Source organism: Gobio gobio, assembly GCF_949357685.1.
Source record: "Gobio gobio genome assembly, chromosome: 7".
Classification (NCBI taxonomy): Eukaryota; Metazoa; Chordata; class Actinopteri; order Cypriniformes; family Gobionidae; genus Gobio; species Gobio gobio.
This window is the reverse complement of record NC_137103.1, coordinates 38294692-38314199: the sequence shown is the minus strand read 5'-3', so window position 1 is coordinate 38314199 and position 19508 is coordinate 38294692. Positions and strand designations below refer to the sequence as shown.

General features: G+C 37.4%; 2 protein-coding genes across 2 annotated transcripts in view; one reads left to right on the top strand and one right to left on the bottom strand.

Moving 5' to 3' along the window:
• itgbl1 (integrin, beta-like 1) overlaps positions 1-12468 on the bottom strand; it is a 61612-nt gene extending 49144 nt beyond the window's left edge. Inside the window, exons 1-2 of the mRNA XM_079821202.1 lie at positions 12220-12468; positions 10701-10903 (exon numbers count right to left, since the gene is read on the bottom strand). Of these exons, the coding sequence (XP_079677328.1) occupies positions 10701-10903; positions 12220-12311 (295 nt within the window). The 5' untranslated portion in view covers positions 12312-12468. The remainder of the gene's footprint in view (positions 1-10700; positions 10904-12219) is intronic.
• Positions 12469-14247: 1779 nt separating this feature from the next.
• Positions 14248-19508, top strand: part of nalcn (sodium leak channel, non-selective) — a 115249-nt gene continuing 109988 nt past the window's right edge. The window contains 4 exon segments of the mRNA XM_079821184.1: positions 14248-14355; positions 17302-17393; positions 17552-17613; positions 18244-18384. Of these exon segments, the coding sequence (XP_079677310.1) occupies positions 17572-17613; positions 18244-18384 (183 nt within the window). The 5' untranslated portion in view covers positions 14248-14355; positions 17302-17393; positions 17552-17571.

Sequence of the window (19508 nt, the reverse complement as noted above, 5' to 3'; positions counted from 1 at the left end):
CCTGCTTCTGTGCCACCAGGGGCATAATTTACCCCCTCCCTGCTGATGGGCCAAGGCGGCCGAATAGCCACCCTGTATGACTCACTCTAAACAGCTGTGAACAGTATTAATAGATGGTTTGTCCTCATCAGATAAATTGAAGATGGTGAGCAGATTAATGAGTCATCAGATGCTAATGATTGTTCCCATTTCAGACAGTGCAGTCCATATTAAATACTGACAAACGGAATATGGTGAGATGCTAACATGAGAATGAGAATCCTAATGCATGACATGCATTAGGATGCAAATGAAGGTATCACTTTATTTAAATAGTCCAATTTAGACAATCTACAAACTATGTAACATGTCAACTACCATTCATTAGATTAGAGTATTATTAGACTGTTTGCTTAATAACTGCTAACAATTCATTATAATATTCATTTATACAAAATAAAGTGTCTTGTTAAACAAAAAACAAATTTTCACAGAATTGCAGACAATGTTGTCTTTGAGCATCTAGATCATTTTTGGGATACATATTTTTATTCAGTAAATATAATTACATTTAGCATTCTTTTATTTCCTTGAAGCTGCGGTCTTTTTGCTTTTTTTCAATCTTGATCATTGCAAAAATTCAGCTTAGATATGATCTTAACTAACCTATGCAAATTGAAATCAGTGCCTGCCTGATAGTGCCTTTAGAGACAGCTATTGATTGTACTATGATTGGACTGTGAGTATAATAGCTTGTTCAGATTAACAGGGTACACAAAAATGAAATAACACTAAATCATCCAAGAGAACAGAAAGGAAAGCATTATATTCTATACATTAAAAAAAAGGAAATAAGGAAACTGTAACAAACGGATGGCTCATGAGAAACTTTTGAACCTAAATGCGGCTCTTTTAAACATAATAAAATCTGCACCATTTGGACGTGGTATTGCAAGTGGTATTTTAAAACTGCTTTATAAAAGTGTCCCGGGCCGAGTACCAAAACAAACTTATAGCCAATCAGCAGAAAGGGGCGTGTCTACTAATGACGGGGAGAAGAGAGCCTTCCGTGCACGTCATTATTCAAAAGACACGACACAGGACGGACATTAGCCGAGCGACGACAGAAAGAGAGAGATGGCAGATAAAAAACAAATGTGGAAGATGTATCTGTGGAACAATAGAAGGCTTACGATCAAGCAATAAATAGGACCCGTGTAAATATCAGATCAGCTTTCCAGTGCTGGAGAGAACTCAAGGAGCGAAGGCCGAGGTTGCTTTATTTCTTCTCGATAGGCGAGTAACATTGATTTAGTTTTGTTTCACAGAACTAATATATGCTATTTTTTGCTTGATTATGCTCATGTGTCATGTTCGCTTGCTCGTCCATTTGCGATCGTATTGTCGTTCACTTCAGCTATGATAAATACCCATTCATTTCCACACGGTATAAGCCTGGAGCGTCTAAACCTCCTCGCTGTTTGTTTCAAGCGTCAGCTCCCAGAGTGTGTCCAAAAAGTAAGATAATATAAGTTACTCCTAATGTATGTTTGTTTCCTTTGGTTCCTTTTTTCGTGATCGATATAACCCTCTAATCTTGTCATAATTGTAATATGTTCGTTAGTTGGACTGTTGTGTTCATGAGAACTGTGTTTGTGTTTTTGGGATGGGCTTTTTCACTGAACATTCGACCTGGATTACCATAGTAACACATTGCTTTCACTTATTGATGACATCATACCATTATTGATGACATCATACCTTCGGCCGGCTGGCACAGCAGATTCCCCCATAGTCTGCTTTTCATATTATGTTATTTGTAATTATTTGATGTATAATCTTTGTTCACAGACTGTGATGACAATGTTTGTAAATTTAAATCTAAAAAAAAAAAAAAAAAAGGTTTTGCCATGGTCGTTGCCTGGGTTACCGGTACTTATGTGTGGGGTGGAGCAATCAAAATAGGGGCGTGTTTGTTTTGGTGATTTGAAATCAACACCGGTTACCAGAAAGCGCTTACCCCACCTTCAACACTGGAATGGGATAAACAGTGCAAAGACATGGAAATGCCACAAGACAATTCTGTAACACTTTTTCAATAAGGTCTCATTCGTTAAAATTAGTTAATGCATAACATGAAATAACAATAAACAGTATATTTTTGCAGCTTTTACAGTATTTGTTTTAGTTAATACAAATGTTCATGTCGTTTCAAATTAACTAACAGATGCAACTTTTGATTTAGTAAATGCTGAGATTAACATTAGATACAATTAATAAATGTGGTAGAAGTATTGTTAACAAATGTAACTAATGTAGTTAACAAATGTTAACATAATAAAACCTTATTGTAAACTGTTACCAAAAATTAATTAAGGATCTACAAAAACTGACAAGATTTTTTATGCATTACAAAAGACGCAATCCCCAGGAGACTCTTTGTTAATCAGCGCGCTATTAAGTTTGCACATGTTTTTTTATCCACACAACCCTTTAGTAAACCAGGGCCTCTATGTGGTAGCTTGATCTTGAAGACATTTTTTCCCACTTAGCCTGTTAAACAGCGGCTTTGTATAAAACAAGACAGTGAGGTAATTATTTCCCCTAGTTGTTCTCCTGCTTTGCGTTGTAGACCGTGAAATTATTATGTGCTAGGCTAGGCTGGGTGTGAGGGAGACATCTGTCCTGGCTAATAATATTGCATACCTACAGCAGACCTGCAGCGATGAAGACAGGCCAAATCATCTAAAGAATGAGGGTCACAGAGTGTAATAAGTTTATAGACAATCTATGATTTATGGCACTTGTCAGAGCTGCGGTCTAGCATTTCGAATTGTAGTGTTCATTTGGGAGATGTGTGTTCATGTCCGGCCTATGTCATGTTCATCTTTTGCCTATTTCCTCTCACCTGACATTTGATTGGGTGTTACTAATTGGATGAAAGACCATAGAGGAAATTAAAGTGTCATTTTGGCATCATCATTCATATTTGCAGTGAAATGACACAGTGGACACAATTTCCTCTTCCATTGTATCCCCAAGTGTATTGACCTGGAAGGCATGTGACCTTTTTCTGTAATTTGAAGTATGGATCAGACCTGCTGCCTGAGATAGAAGCCACACCATATGCTGACAGAAGCTTGCTAGAATGCATATGTTAGTTCACCTGTTGTATTCAAACTCCTTGTCAATCTCACTGGATTGTTACTATATTTGTAAAAAAAAATAGAAATCTAAAACTGATATTTCATCAGCAATCTTAATTTTAAAATATCTTTCCAAATCAAACGCTTCAGACCAGAATTAGCATCCAGGTTATATGATATTCCTTCCCTAGAACACTCATTTCCCCATCAGAGTGTTCTAAGGAAGAACAGAAGTCAAACAACAAAAAGATTTTCGAAAAAGCTTTTGGACAGAGATCCACTGGGAACAGAAAACATGGAATATCACTCTTCTGACACGCTCACTCAAGCACATCAAAAAAAAGAAACTCAAGGGTATCATAAATCACAGGCATCTCAACTGATGTCAACTGATGTATGTATGTATGTACATATACATACATACATACATACACACTCATACATACAGTATATACACATATACTATATATACATATATACTATATATACATATATACTATATATACATATATATATATATATATATATATATATAATATATATATATATATATATATATATATATATATATATATATATATATATATATATATATATATATATATATATATATATATATATATATATATATATATATATATATATATATATATATATATATATATATATATATATATAATTATGCACACACACACACACACACACACACACATGTCTGGTGCGCTATCCTTCTGGGGACTCACCATAGGCGTAATGGTTTTTATACCGTACAAACCGTATTTTCTATCCCCTTACACTGCCCCTGCCCCTAAACCTAACCCTCACAGGAGACATTCTGCATTTTTACATTTTCATAAAAACTCATTCTGAATGATTTATAAGCTTTTGTGCCCGTGAGGACCTCAATTTAGGTCCCCACGGTGACACGAGTCCCCATGAGTCTGTCTACAGTCAGGTTGAAGTCCCCACCAGGCTAGAAAAACATGTACACACACACACACACACACACACACACACACACACACACACACACACACACACACACACACACACACACACACACACACACACACACACACACACACACACACACACACAAAACAGGCAGGAGAATCTTTGTGATCCCACTTCACAAAGACAAGACCAGACAAAGAACTCAACTGAACAAAGCGAGTATATATACACAGACTAAATGAGATAATTCATTGAACAACAGGTGAACAGAATCATTAATAACAAGAACAACTAGCACACACTAGGAAACTAGGGCCATTTCTCAATACCAAGAATGCAAACGAGGACGGGAGGACACAAGTCCGGAAATTCTGCAAATGGAACAGCAGCATTCTTGATAGCGTCACTTAGCTCGCTCTGGCTACTCCGGTTATCTCTGTATGGATATTTTAGGCTACAATAAAACGAAATATGTCATAAAAAACCACTCTGCCTCTTTTCATTTTCATTAAAAAAAAATCTTAAACATATTATTAGCCACACAAATGTGGTTCAGGCAACACAACCTTGATTATCTTCAATGCATGTATATTTATAACAAAACGAAATATAAAACACAACCCTGCCTCTTTTCATTTCTGTTTAAAAAATATTAAACATTAATATGTGGTTCAGACAATAAGTGTGTCTGTAAAATCACAGTAATACAATTAAATATGACATAAAACACAACCTAGTCTCTTTTTGTTAAATGTCAGTTTATGTGTGATCAATATAGCAATTATAATAGTCTAAGTAAAAGGTATAAGAAGCTATACAAGAAATAAAGCAAACTTCAGTTAAACATACAATGTCAGCACTAGTAGGCTACAAAGGTTAAGTTAAATAGCATAAAAATATTAAGTTATGAAACTTAACTTTTTTTTTGCCCTCAGCCAAAACAATTTGCCAGGGAACAAATTATAGATTGATGAGACCAAAGATCGCCCGTTAGAGTTACACAAGACGAATCATATCTCATGTTTAACCACTACAGAGACATTAGTCAGCGGCAAACGCCAGAAGGACTAGCCAAGGAAAGTCTGCTCTTTTGGCGGGGTTAACAAGCACTGAGCGCCTGGTGATCGAACAGTGGCAGGCAAAACAGTCCATGGGGGAGTGGAAGGAGAGCCAGGAGCAGAGGGAGCCAGGCAGGGAGATGTTCCATGGTAGAGTGAGTCACATGAGGGACGAGCCATGGTGGAGACCAGGGAGGCTGGACTCGGGATGTGATCTCCTGCGACAAAGCCGGCTGTGGAGACCCAGACAGAGCCGAGGAGACCCAGAAACAGGGTGACACCGCAGGTCAGGTGGGCCAAGGTGTAGCTGACGGCTCATGCGACGAGGCATAGGTGGGGGATCCGGAATACCGCTGTGGAGTCGGTGTGATAGAGGAGATGGGATCCCCCAAAGGGATTGAGGGCAGAGGTGTAACCAGAAGCAAGGAACCAGAATGACACCTGACCAAGGTGAAGACAGGGGAACGAGGGAGCCGAGGGAACGAAACTGGTAGGATGATGGGCCACGGTAGAGATGAGGAAGCTTGGAGCTAAGGCGAAGCCGATGGGTTGGTGGAACGAGGTGGAGTCCGGGGCTCGGTGGTTGGAGGCGAAGATGGGGGATCCTCATGCCTAGGCGGAGCTGGGGACTGAAAGAACTGAGATGAATCCTCAGCAGTGACAGGACTGACAGGAACCAGTGGTGTCAGGGCTGGGGGAACTGGCTGGCTTAAGTAGAGGAGGTGGGAGAAGGAGGCTGGGAGTGATCTCCGTAGATTTCAAGCTGGGCGGAACCAGCGAGGATTCAGGAAACCCTGAGCTAGGCGGAACCAGTGGGGATCCAGTGGACTCTGAGCTGGGTGGAACCAGCGAAGATACAGAAAACACCTTGACTGGGTGTAACCAGCGAGGAAGGGAGATTCATGGGAGTAATCTCTACAAAATCCAGTGTATGGTCAATTGAGACCAGCGGCAGCTCACCCTTAGGGACGGGAGAGTGAGCCGGGCTCCATTCCAGAGGCATCTGTTCTGTCTGGTGAGGTGAAGGCTGACTGGGCTCTGAGTGGGGCTGTTGTCGTCCTCCGCATGGCTGATGGTGAACACCGACTGGTTGTTCACCAGTAGCCACTCTACAAATGCGGCAAAGTCATCGCAAGGACCGAAGTGTGGTCCTTGAGACTTTGCTGCTCGGCGCAAAGCAGCTGGATTGCCGGTAAGTCCATTTTCTCTTGTATCAGATCCACGTCCTGTCACAGTTTGGCTGTGGTAATAAATCGCACGACAAATAATTACTCAGAAGATTTACTCAGAAGAATTACTCAGAAGAAAGCAGTTTTTAATATAATATTCCAACTCAGGCAAGCTCAGGAGAAAATTCAACCAACTAAAGACATTGCGGAACAAAGAACAGAATTAACCTTTTAGTTAATTAATTAAATAATTAATTATATGCATAGATAGATAAATAACGTAGAAGCAAGATTTTAGCAGAATCTAGTCCCCTTACCCATCCCTGGTTATGGCAAGAAGGGATACAGCAACGGCCGGAAGTGAGGCAAAATCTCACGATAAAATAACAATAAATAAATTCGCTACTTATCAGATTGTGTTTTATTAACGTCTAAACCTATACCCCAAGTCCCCAACCCTAAATCTAACCTTACAATAATGAAAATACAGTAATTAAATGATGTAATATTGATGTGCGTTAGCTGTATCCCTTCTAGTCTTTACCCTTGGTCCCTTTCAAAGCATATAGAGAAGCTACGGTGGCCGACACAGGACAAAGATGTCGTTGTCTGAGACAGCAGAGAGTAGCTAGCACTCTGTAGAGCCATTTGTCCATTTAGGGCTACTGTAGAAATATGGCAGTGCAAAATGGCGACTTCACTGTAAGGGGACTGTAAGGGGTAATAAAAACATAACAGTTCATTATGTAAGGTCTTTATACACCACTGTAAACATAGTTAGGTATAGTATATTAAATTGCATTTATGTCAATAGATCCTCCTAAATATTACACAGTGGACATTTAACTTCATAGGAGATTAACTAGAGGACAAATGACAGCGAACATAGGCAAACAGAAACTGAACTAAGAAGAACTGAGAAGTACTGAACCAAAACACTGAAACTAAACTAAACAGAATCATAACCCTGACTGTAGCTGAGAAAACTATTATTTCTACGGATGGAAAAAAGCTACAGAGGGAAAAGTTGAGCCAGCACTGTGCCAAATCTTTCACGTGGCTCCTTGAAAACCCAATTAACTCGTTTTGGAAAAGGGAAAAATGAGTGAGAAAAGTGGAAAGGAACTGCCACGTTGAGCTCTGTCCCCATAAACTAGAAGAAAAAAAGCTAAATCAGGTCACATAAAAAGGGAAGAAAACAGTGTAATTGGGTTCCATTTTTCCCAGTCTGTATAAACAATTAAAATCTCATGCAAATGCTTGTACATATGGATTTTCGTAATATTCATTAACAACAAATGAAAAGGAAATATTCACATATGTTAAACATGTAGCCTGTTGAAACACTGCTCGCGAGCAAACAAAAAAAATGAAATCAGACACAGATGGTGACCAGCTGTCAGGTAAAACATTTTATAGCTATAAGCACCCCAATATTTTTTTGCCAAGTCCTGGTTTGCATTCACTGGTCAAGCCATGTTGTCATGTGTATCTGCTTGTCAGTGAACGAAAACAGGTGTTTCAAGGTAAAATGATTTGTGGAGTCTTCCTAAACAAATACAAACCTCCAGAGACCAAGACAGGCTTTTCTTCTTAAGTCACCGAAATGTTCTCATTAAATGCTCCACCTATCTTGCAGATCTTGTAATGAGAAATTTAATTATTAAAAAGGAAAGAAAGATAAAAGGATGGCTGACAATAATAAATTCAGCTTATTGTCAGGGAATACGTTTTTTTTTTTTAAATAGCTGGTTATGGTTATAAAACCGGAGCACGTAAACAAGACCTTAAACGCCCTGTATGCTGATTGAAATTACAACACACTGTTTCAAAACAATATGCAAACAATCCTGCTCAGCTTGACATCTTGCCATCTTTGTGTAATGGTCAAAAATGACTTAACAGAAGACAAAGGAAAGCACAGCCTTTCTCACTATATTTGTGGTTTAAATTCCACCTGATTTTTACAATTAAGTGTTGGGATATGAAAGATGGCACAACATCAGAATCCTTTTACAGGTCTAGAATATCCCAAACTGCCATGAGCCAGCTCTGAAAACCAGCTTATGGTTAAAGGAGATGTGGGGTATTTTGACAGATATGTGCAGTAAATAGCCTTGATGTAAGCAAAAAAAAAATCCTCCATTTTCAGAATACGTAACCTTGAGAGAAACCCTATTATCAGCTACGGTCCAAAGCTAATGAGCTCTTCAATGGCTCGCAACATGCCCCCAGAAATACATTTTCTTTCTTTCCAGCTTCACATATCTCCATTAGTGGTCCTCAACATCTCATGTCTACAGATCAAAACTGAATGTGGAACAGAAATAGATGAGTGTTTTTGTTTAAAATCTGTCAGGTGGTTAGCTGTTTTCAAGAGTATAAAAATTAGTAGAGAAATCAACACACTACAGCTATAGAGAGCAACCGCAGGAAAGTAAATAAAAAGTCCATTGATTTTTTCATGGGAAATTAGATTTTTAAATATATTTATATGTATATATCTTGTCTGTGGAAGGCGTAGGACAATAAAATGTTCGTCCAATAATTGAATTCTGTCTGAATGCAATGGTATGATGTCCTACCTGCCTGTCAGCGTATATATTTGCATACCTCTGCTCTTGCAGATATCACACGTCATCAGCAAGTTTCATACTATACAGAGTTAGACAGATGTCTGTCACGAGGACCGCAACCGAAACAGCAGCCACTTTTAACAGTTCCTCCTGAACCAAAACAATGAGCTCATGCTGCGTTTATGCCATAACTACCGTTATTTGGAAGAGATGGAAACCTGTGAACGTTATACTCGGAGTGGTTTGCGACTCAAATTTATGCGTTTTAATGGCAGCACTATCAACGAGAAATGAATCTGCAGCAGTCAGGTGGTATAGGTCAGTGCTCTTTAAGTTGTTTATGTTCATTATTGTTGTAATGTGTGCTTTGAGACACTTTGTTTGCTCCCTGCTGCGTTCATATGTTTTGGAGGAGGCGTGGCTTTGTAGTGTTCCGAAGGGAGGGTGAGATCTTATGCTTTCAAAGCTAGCTCGCTTTTGCTAGCCTCTCCGAAAATAATAATATTCAAATTACTCAGAAAAACTACACTACCCATAATCCTGAACAAAAATCCTACAAAAAGCAACAAACTGAAATGGCTCATTCTAAGGTAATAAAAACATAACGGTATATATTGCATTTCTGTCAATAGATCCTCATAAATACTACACACTGTACCTTTAAACTTAAAAAAGCTATGATTTAATTGTTAACGCTGCATGTTTCATTTTCATTTAGCCACTGGATCGAAAAGCTAACGTGCAGTCTAAAAATCTAAACAATAAGGATAATCAAATGAGTCAATAGTATATATATATATATATATATATATATATATATATATATATATATATATATATATATATATATATATATATATATATATATAAATTATTTATACTTTTGACATCAATTTTGTTAAAAAATGGTTTAAAGCTGAAATGTAAGGTTTTTTATTTTATAAAACGGTTTGTTTCTGTCAAAACCTGTTTTATTTAAACTGTTAAGTTATTTAAATCATCATTTTTACAGTCATTTTATGGTTTAGATGTTACCCTAGATGTTGCTCTACCCAGCCCCTATAGTATTCATTTTATCTCTGCAGGTTCAGTTCATGGCTTTAGTTCACAGCTTTGACCTCTTTATTGGAAAAACAATATTGAAGTCAATGGAGTAAATTAAAGAGAATAATGCTTTCAGCACCAAGGCAGTTTGAAAAGTGGACAGTCACTCAATGGAGTGTAAGTATCTTTCACTAACACCACCATTGTGTCCTTATAATAAGATGTATAAGATGTTTCAAAGCCATCAGCAGGTCATGGAGCTGTCAGTCGAGGGTTTGGATGTCAGGTTATTCAAGAGTCTTTGCTAATGGATTTCTGTGGGCTCACAACAAATTTTGCACACACTCACCATCCAGTGGAAACTACTGAAATGACATTTGACACCATAAAGGAAGAATCTGTGAAAATTATCCTTTGAAGTAGTGTCTACAAAATCTTTTTTTTTTTTTTTTTAAAGAGGTTGCTACAGAACAACATGGCACCTAAACAGGCTCCTTTGAAACTGCCCGTGTTTGTCTGAATAGAGGCACTGTGAAATTCAAATGAGAGCTTCTAGCTAATGACACAATATTGGATGGAACATCAAAGGCCTTCACAAGCTGGATGTGTGTCTTGCACACATCTACAAAGCCTTTTTTCTTCTTCTTTTTTTTTTTTTTTTTTTTTTTTTTTTTTTTTTACAAGACACCAGATATTGAAACCCGTTCACAAGTAACTGGTAACTGAAGCACTAAGTGGGAATGGTGTGTTGAAGGAGTCTGAGACAGCTCTTACCTCCACAGGTCTTCCCATCATATGTCGGACAGACCCAGTCATGGCATTCACATCGCGGTCCATAGAACGTTCCAGGCTCCGTGACCTGGCATATGCAAATCCCGCAATCGCACTCGCCTCTTCCGCTACAGATCAACCCGTCGGAGGTCCGACAGCGCCTCAGTGATGATTCAGGGGAGATCTTGCACTCTCCACCCACCTGCCTGCAAGACACAAGAGCGTTCAGTCACCCCTGTGACCTTTGCCTTCTACATCAAACCTCTGTTCTTCCCATGCAGGTGGACATATGCCAGATGTTGGATGGGTGGGTGGTGGTTTACAATCCTACTTTTCACCAGTAATGACAACCAGACTTCCTTTTGCTTTCTGTAGGAAAAATCTTTCTGAGGATAGGCTGTGCAATGTATCAAATTTTGGCAGATTTCATCTCTGTATCTTCTTGTAAGCTTGCAAGCTAATATTTAAAGATAACAAATAGCCCTAGGTGATAAATAATACAATAACTAAGGTCATGTGGAAATGACTAGTGCTAGTGGAGCCATGAGTCATTTAAGATATCATTCTGCTAGAAGATTCAGTCTCACAGAGAACAACAAACTCATGTCTAGACACTGTGAATGTAAATGTTTCTGCTAGATGGTCTGAATTTGGTCAATTATAAAAAATAAAAAGGTGGTTCATGTTTCCGTACAATTGAGGACATTAATATAATATAATACAATAAGTCCATAGCAGTGTATGCCAGCATACACTAAAACAGAAATTGTTCTTAAGAATTTCTATTAAAAAAACCTACTGAAAACAAACGGCAGACTGTATTCCACTGTTTATTATTTTCCTACCCAAGTTCCCCTGTGAAAATTTTTTTAATTTGTTAGTGTTCTTACATACCTCTCTTGCTTCTCGTCTCTGCAGTTGGCCTTTCTCACATTACAGGGTAATAAAAATACTTTTTTATTTTTTTTATTTTAAGCAAACACTATTCAGGGGCTTGGTACAATATGGTTGCACTTACATGGAACAAGCCACAAACAGCATATTCACTCTCTGATTCCAGAATCTGTCTTTGATTATGAGCAATGCATTCAGAGCATACAGTAAACATTCATTGTGGTACAGAAGTGATAGTATTATGGTGAATGTGCACCTGCTATGTATAAACCACTTAAGTAAATTGCAAAATTACCATCACACAATTGTGGACTTTTGCCAAAACCATAGGAAGAGATCAAATGTGCATATGTTGCTGATTTTAAGGAAATACTTCATGCTCTATTAGGTAAAAGCTGTCTTGAAGGAGCACCAAGTAAAACAAATAAATCATTGCTGGCACCTTCCCATAGCTGAGAATCAAAAAAGAAAAGTAAATAGCTTAAGATGGCTACAAGCCTTGGACCAGTTCTGTAGCTGTGACTGCAAAACAGAAACTTTCCTGTCTGTAAAAATCCAGGCTGTCAGAAAAACATGGTTGCATAGTGGAAAAGTCAAACTGATTGAAAAACAACACTGCTAAACTCACCTTAGCGACTGCTGTAAACTTCCTTGAACGGCAGAGAGCAAAATTAGAAGCAAAGAAACTAAGACGGAGTTCACCAAAGTCTCTGCATGCATGTTTAGATCCCCACCAGAAACCTGAAGTGAAGTGCCTTCAGGAATTTCCACTTTCCAAAACAGAGGGAGAACGGGCTGGCCAAATCCTGCATGAACGGTTCAGAGGCCAACAGCGCTCTCCATATGAATGCCTTTGATTAGTTGTGACTCTCTGTACAAAGGCAGGAGTAAGAGATAAATTGCCAAAAAAGAAAAATTGGTCACCATAATTCAAAACAGTTGTTCATACAGATAATTGAGAATTTTACTTTCCATATCCATGCACTGCTGTCCTTTTATCCTATATCTCACAATTGAAAAGTTATCTTTAGTTGCTTGTATGTATTGTAAAAGCTGCTATAACCTCAATTATATGCAGAACAGGATATGAAATGGATACAGATGGTTATTAAATAAAGAATAATGAATAAAGAAAGAAAATAAAGAATTTGATGACTTTTTTGAGCTGGGATCTCTTTCTCTATAGCTAATGATTTCAAATATTATATCTATTTAATATATATATATATTATATATATATATATATATATATATATATATATATATATATATATATATATATATATATATATATATATATATATAATATATAACATAACTATACAAACCTGTTGTTTGATCCATCTACTGTAGTTCCATGTCTGCAAGCCACTTTCCATACATTAATAATTACATTAAATATTTGTAAATATGAAACAAAATACAAATATACAGTAGCTACCAAGACAATATGCCCACTCTGTATAACATACATTGTCTTCAAGAATAAAAAAAATAATCACAAAGACGTAGGCTACGTGTTTTCATGTGTTCACAAATGTACATCGTGTTGATTTAGCTCTGTGATCTTGGGGGAATCCATACATTACACTCGAGAGACCGAGCAACGTTTTCTTTGCTTGACAGCAACAATTTAATGAGCATAAACAAAACAAACGCCCCGCCTGTATGGCAGTTCAGACGATACAACAGCCCGATGTTACATCGACAAAAAACTGCTTTGGCACGGTTAAATCGAGATAATCGTTTACAGCTGTGAGAAGGCAAAACTTTGGTTACCACGTTGTCAGTCATCGCCATTTCAGGACTCACACGCTTCCGTAGACTACCACTCTCACGCGGAAACGAGGATCGTTTTGTGGATTTATTTAGCTAACCTATTTAAATGAGGTTAGAAAATGCTGTGCTGTGCGGGCATAATTTCAGAATGGGTAACTAACTATATTCAACGCTTTATTTATGTTGAATGCGCAATTAACGTGGCTTTTAAATAATATTTAAACTATAAAAATTGAGATGCATTAACTAGTTGTTAAACGTATCATACAGAAATATCAAACACTTGTTTTTGCAGTATTTTTTATTATAAATCAAAATGAATTTGAATCGTCTAGCATTTAATAATTAATTAATACACGTGAAAACGTGCCAAGATAAAAGTGTCAAATTATGCCCCTTACATTTATGAAAAATAATCTTAAGTCAAAGTCTACCAGTTCAACCCTTGACTTCTGCCTTGACTTCTGCTTTCAGACGATGAGGAATGAGAATTAATATTATTTGTTAATAATATTAATTGTTGTTTTGCTATCAGCTATTATCAAAACCTATAGGCCTATAACCCTTGTTACAATAGCCCCGGTGTTAAATTCGTAATTATTATTATTTATTATTCCCGATGACGATTTCAGGATAATTTTCATTTAATCAATATTAGCCTAGTTGTTCTTGTTATTGCCTATTCGAAACTGCTGTATTCAAGATCGTTTAACAGTGAATAAAATACTATTTCAAATGATATATTTTTTCCCAATTCACCGGCATTTCATCTGCATTCATTATAAATAAAAAATGGCAAACTTGTTTATATCAATACTGATATTGTACATGTCAAGGCCTGCGGGATCTCATCCTGCGCGCTGTGCTGTAGCGGGTCACGCGCGTCTGGTGCGCATCTGTCGCGCGGCTGCTGTAACTGAAGCTCGAGCTCAGTACAACGAGTCATGGACTATACACCGCATTAACGGCGATACTTCAATAACCAGTAAGTCTAAGAGCGTTTTTCTGTCGTTTCGACGTGTGAGTTCGACTAGAGTGTCGCATGGGAGATGTATTTTGTTTTATTCGGCTTGTTTGCATGTCTACCAGGAAGTGTATGCACCGACTGCGCAGCCAAAAGGCCTTTGTTAAAAAGAACAGCACTGTCAAAGATTAAACACCTCGTTGGATACGTTTATGACAAATTTAGACAATAATTCAAGCAATGTCTAAATCGACATGCTTTTATATGTTGTGTAATTCGTGTGTTTTTGCTTAAGAGGCTATTTAGCTAGAGCTATAGCGGCAGCGGCAGCAGCCCTGCTCTCATCTGTTGCCATGGTAACCCTGTGGCAGCAGGAGGAATCTCCCTGCATAATGGCTGATGTCACTGTTCCGGTGTGCCATCTAGCCTTAAGAGCAGGGCTATGACAGGTATGAAAGCGAGGCTGTGAGGGGTGGACTAGTTCACTTATATTTTTCCACAGCTCATGTCTGAATTTTTTTGTCTACTGAAACTTCTTGTAAAGATATTTTTACAGTGTTTCGTCAGCAGGACAATCCAAAACACATTAAATAACAGTACAACCCACTGAAGAGATGTGCTGTATGTCTGTCTATCCATCACAGCCTCTCTTTCATTCTTGTTAAAAATCAAAGATGGCGGTGCGGTGAATTAGGTCTATACTGACATGATCCGAGTCAGTCTGCTTTGCATGTTTTGCTTTTACATGTGATAAATCTTTGAAGACAGGTGGCTTTTGGCACTGGCCTGTAAAAATGAGTTAAATAGGTCAAACAGATGCTGGGTGAATTGCATAATGATGCAGTGTTATTTGGATCAACCTAAGTTTAAAGGAGTACTTCACTTTAAAATGAAAATTCTTTAAATGAAAAACAAAACAAAACATAATTTACTCACCCTCAAGCCATCCTGTGTATATGACTTTTTTCTTTCTGATGAACACAATCAGAGTTATATTAATAAATATCCTGATGCTTCCAAGCTAATGGCAGTGAAGGAGTTTGAGTTTGAAGCTCAAAAAAGTGCATCCATCCATCATAAACATACTCCACGGCACGTGGCTCTGGGGGGGTTAATAAAGCCCTTCTGAAGCGAAGCGAGGGGTTTTGTAAGAAAAATGTCCATATTTAATAAAACTTTATAAAGTAAAATATCTAGCTTTCACAAAAACGTTTACGCTATACAGCCGACATCATACGTCGCACCAGTTGCACTTTTTTTGGCGAGAGTTGAATACGGAAGACGGTCTGGAAGCTAGATATTTTACTTTATAAAGTTTTAAATATGGATATTTTTCTTACAAATATGCATTGCTTCGCTTTAGAAGGCTTTATTAACCCCCGGAGCCGTGTGGAGTATGTTTATGAAGGATGGATGCACTTTTTTGAGCTTCAAACTCAATGGACCCCGTCACTGCCATTATAAAGCTTGGAATTGCTATAAGCCAGATTGTGTTCATCAGAAAGAAGACATTAAAAACTACTCCTTTAATGATACTGATTTAAAAAATGTCCAGGTGGTTGTTTGTAAAAACACAGGTCTGAGAGACTAAACATGAAGAGAGACAGAAAGAGAGAAATATTTTATTGATTTAATTTTATTTTCGGGAGTCCCCAGCAGGAAATATGTAGCAACCAGTGCCATAGACAACATTTGCCCCCTGGGAATTTTTTTTTATTACAAAAGTAGCTGTAAACAATAAGATATCTCAACACAACAGATGGTTTGCTAGAATACATTTTAAATAAATGTCACAGTCTCTACATCTGATTCTACTCTGAACTGTCACAGTATTATTTGATGTAATTGCTGTTGCAGAGTTTGTTGGGAGTGTTTAATTTCATGATCAGTGTTTTCAGAGCTTATTTTATGAATTTTCTTTCCCTCCATGAAAAAAATCATATTAGCTTCACATTCAGCAATAGTCACAGCTGTAGCAAATACAGACACTAATATTATTTTTGTTATTGGTGCTGTACACATGAATTAAATGGATATACATTTGATGCGTTTTGTTGTTTTTTACAGTGATAGCTGTTTTGCATCATTTTAATGGCGATAGCTGCTGAGAGAAATGTGTTAAATATTATTAATTCATTTGGAGTTCATTGTTTTTCTGTAGTTCCTATGCATAACTTGGATCAAGCATAATACAATGAAGTGGGAATTGGATAATAAATCTAGTCATATGGACAACTGTATATACTGCTCTATATTCTGTAGCAAATTTTAGAAACAAAAAAGCCTTCAGGGGAATAATTATCCTTCTCATAGTCTATACAATCTAATCTAAAACACAAAACATTTATGTAACAAGTGAGCCTAAAAAAACAGCGCCAGCCACCATTAAAGTGTTTAGTGATTGCATCCTGCCTTTAGGCAAATGGTTCTTTCTGAAAAAGTGAAAGTAATTGTAGTCTTCTGCAACTTACTCCTACATTACTGCACTTACACCCTGTAATTTAGTTTTCACTTGTCTTCAAACCTCTATCTATCAACATATGCTAACTGTAGCAATTACTTCACAAATTGCCTGTGACTACATAGAAGCTGTTCTAAGCAGGCCACTATGTTATTGACATTTAAAGATTTAACTTTCTTTGTAGACTTCACATTTTTATCAGATGCACACTTATGCTTCTTGCCATTGTTCCAAATTGACCTTCGAATGACTTTGACTGTGTATTTTGTGTTACATCTGACTTTGAAATGTTTACCAAACCTAGAAAAGCTCTTCATCATGTTATACGATGTTTGACGCACAAAACCTGCCTGACCTTACTGGTCATGACAGTTTGTTGGAATTGATTTGTTGCTTTTGTGTTGATATCACGTGTAAAGGTCAAGCTTTCAGCTGTTATGTGATGCAGCATCCATTGACTGGACTCCTTTATAAATAAGAATAAAAGGCTAATGATGTTCTTGCAGGATAGGCCTCAACTACACCGATCAGCTGTCTTTCGTACTAAATTCCATTCCTCTCTATGCCGGGGATGAATGCACCAATGAGGAGCCTGACCGTGAGTAACCTGGTCCCACAATCCCATCCGTCCATGACTCCGCCACTCAGTGTTGCATATATTCCATGTCTGATGTGGTGGACATTATTTGTCTATATTATTGTACCCGTTTGGTACACCATATGCCATGTTGACTAACTGTTGTGTGTTATTTACAGGGTATGCCTGATCGCATGTTATGTGCAGTGCTGGAGCAATTTCAGCTTTACTTTTCCCGTTGGTATGTGCGCTTTGTTTCAGTGAGTGTGTGATATCCATGTTTTATTATTGTCCTCGGTGAGAATGGCTCTAGCGCCAGTATTATCATTATCGGTTGCCTGTCGTCTGTGTTACACTGAAGATCCAGTGTGATCTTTGCAGAAGGTAAGTCAGTTTTTCTGTGTGAAGTCAACAGTCTGTGTTTTATGTACATCATGTGCTTGATTGTGTTTAACGGTGACTGTGCAACACTTCGATACCATACTGAGCTGTGTCCTCATGTCCCACTGTACAGCCACAATGAACACATAGCTCAAATCTGTTTGCATGCCACTGTAGTTACTAGACGTTTCTTTGCTTAGGACTTTTGATATGACACTTCCTCTCAGGTACTTTTTATACCACATAATTATTGTAACGAGCATTAATCCTGTTGCTAAATTGCAAAATCTGTTTGTAAAACGAAATTTTGCGAAACTAAATTTGTTTTCATTTTCTAATATTTCATTTTCTAATATAATTGCTAAGAGCACATATACAATTGAGTTAGCATCCAATAAAGAATCAATCTCATGGCTACAAACGGAATTTGAGCTTTGCCTGATTTCTCGTTTAAGTTAACATTTTTGGTCGATGTGCTTTTGTCTTTCAGATCCACTCTCTCTATAGCACAGCGAGCCCAAGCATGCTGAAGAGGAAGCAGAGCTCGCGGGTCGAGGCCCAGCCCATGACCGACTTTGGGCCAGATGAAACACTGACAGACAGTGCTGACATTCTTTGGATCAACAAACCAGTATGTGAACAAGTCTCTGGAATTTTTGACCCACATACCCCCAAAAAGAGATACCTGATGAGCTAAAACTTTGTCCCAACTAAGTGCAATGTCATACGACAGGGCACATTTATTACATTTATTTTTTTTGTCAAAACCGTATCCACTTTATTTTTCAATGCAGAAGTAAAGCTATTTCCTGTGAATATGCGAGACTTACGATTCATTAGCTGCTATAGATAGATAACTAGAAGAAAAAAAGTGCAGTAAATGGTATACCTACAGTCAAACCAAAATGTATTCAGACACCTTTAACATTTTCTCACATTATCACAGTTTAATCGCTATAATTTAGAAAATGGTAATTAAATATGACAAGAACTCAAAGTTAACCTGTGTAATTAATTCATCAGATAACTTTGATAGAAAGGTATGTAATGGATTACAATCAACCAAGTACACAATTAGATAATACCAATTTAGGTCAACCAATTACCAAGCAATGCTTAATTTTGTGCAGTCTGTGGTGTAAAAAGTGTTTTTTTCTTTAATTGTTAATGCAAAAAATTGTCAGGCCAAAGTGTCTGAATCATTTTGGTCCCAAATTTTTATCAATTTTACTGGTAGTCCACTGTATGAAGATTTTTTGGGTATAATATGTCACAGTTTACTTTATTTTGCTATCCTCACTTATATAAATGTCCTATAGTGTCCTGCACCCACTAGTAAAAAATTATATCTGGTGTCTGAATAATTTCTGGTTTGACTGCACCACAAAACAAAGTGTTTATGATAAATGAAGAATACATTAAAATAATATGAAAACAAATACCGGTTTGCAATATCAAGCAGCATAACATGCTTTTTTGTACAGCTAAGATAGCTGTAAGCAGCTGAACACAAAAGGAGATTCGGACAAATAAAGACCATACATTTAGCCCATCTTGTGTGCTATATTCCAAATCTTCTGAAACCATACAACAGCTTTTTGTGAGTAGCAGCTTGAAATTACTGAAATTACAGCTTGAAATTGCTTGACAATACTGTACAGCAGAGACCAAAATTGTCAGTGAATAATTGTTTGGCATAAGAAAACTTGGAGTATAGTGTGCAAATCATATTGTATTCTTTTAAGGAGCTTTTTA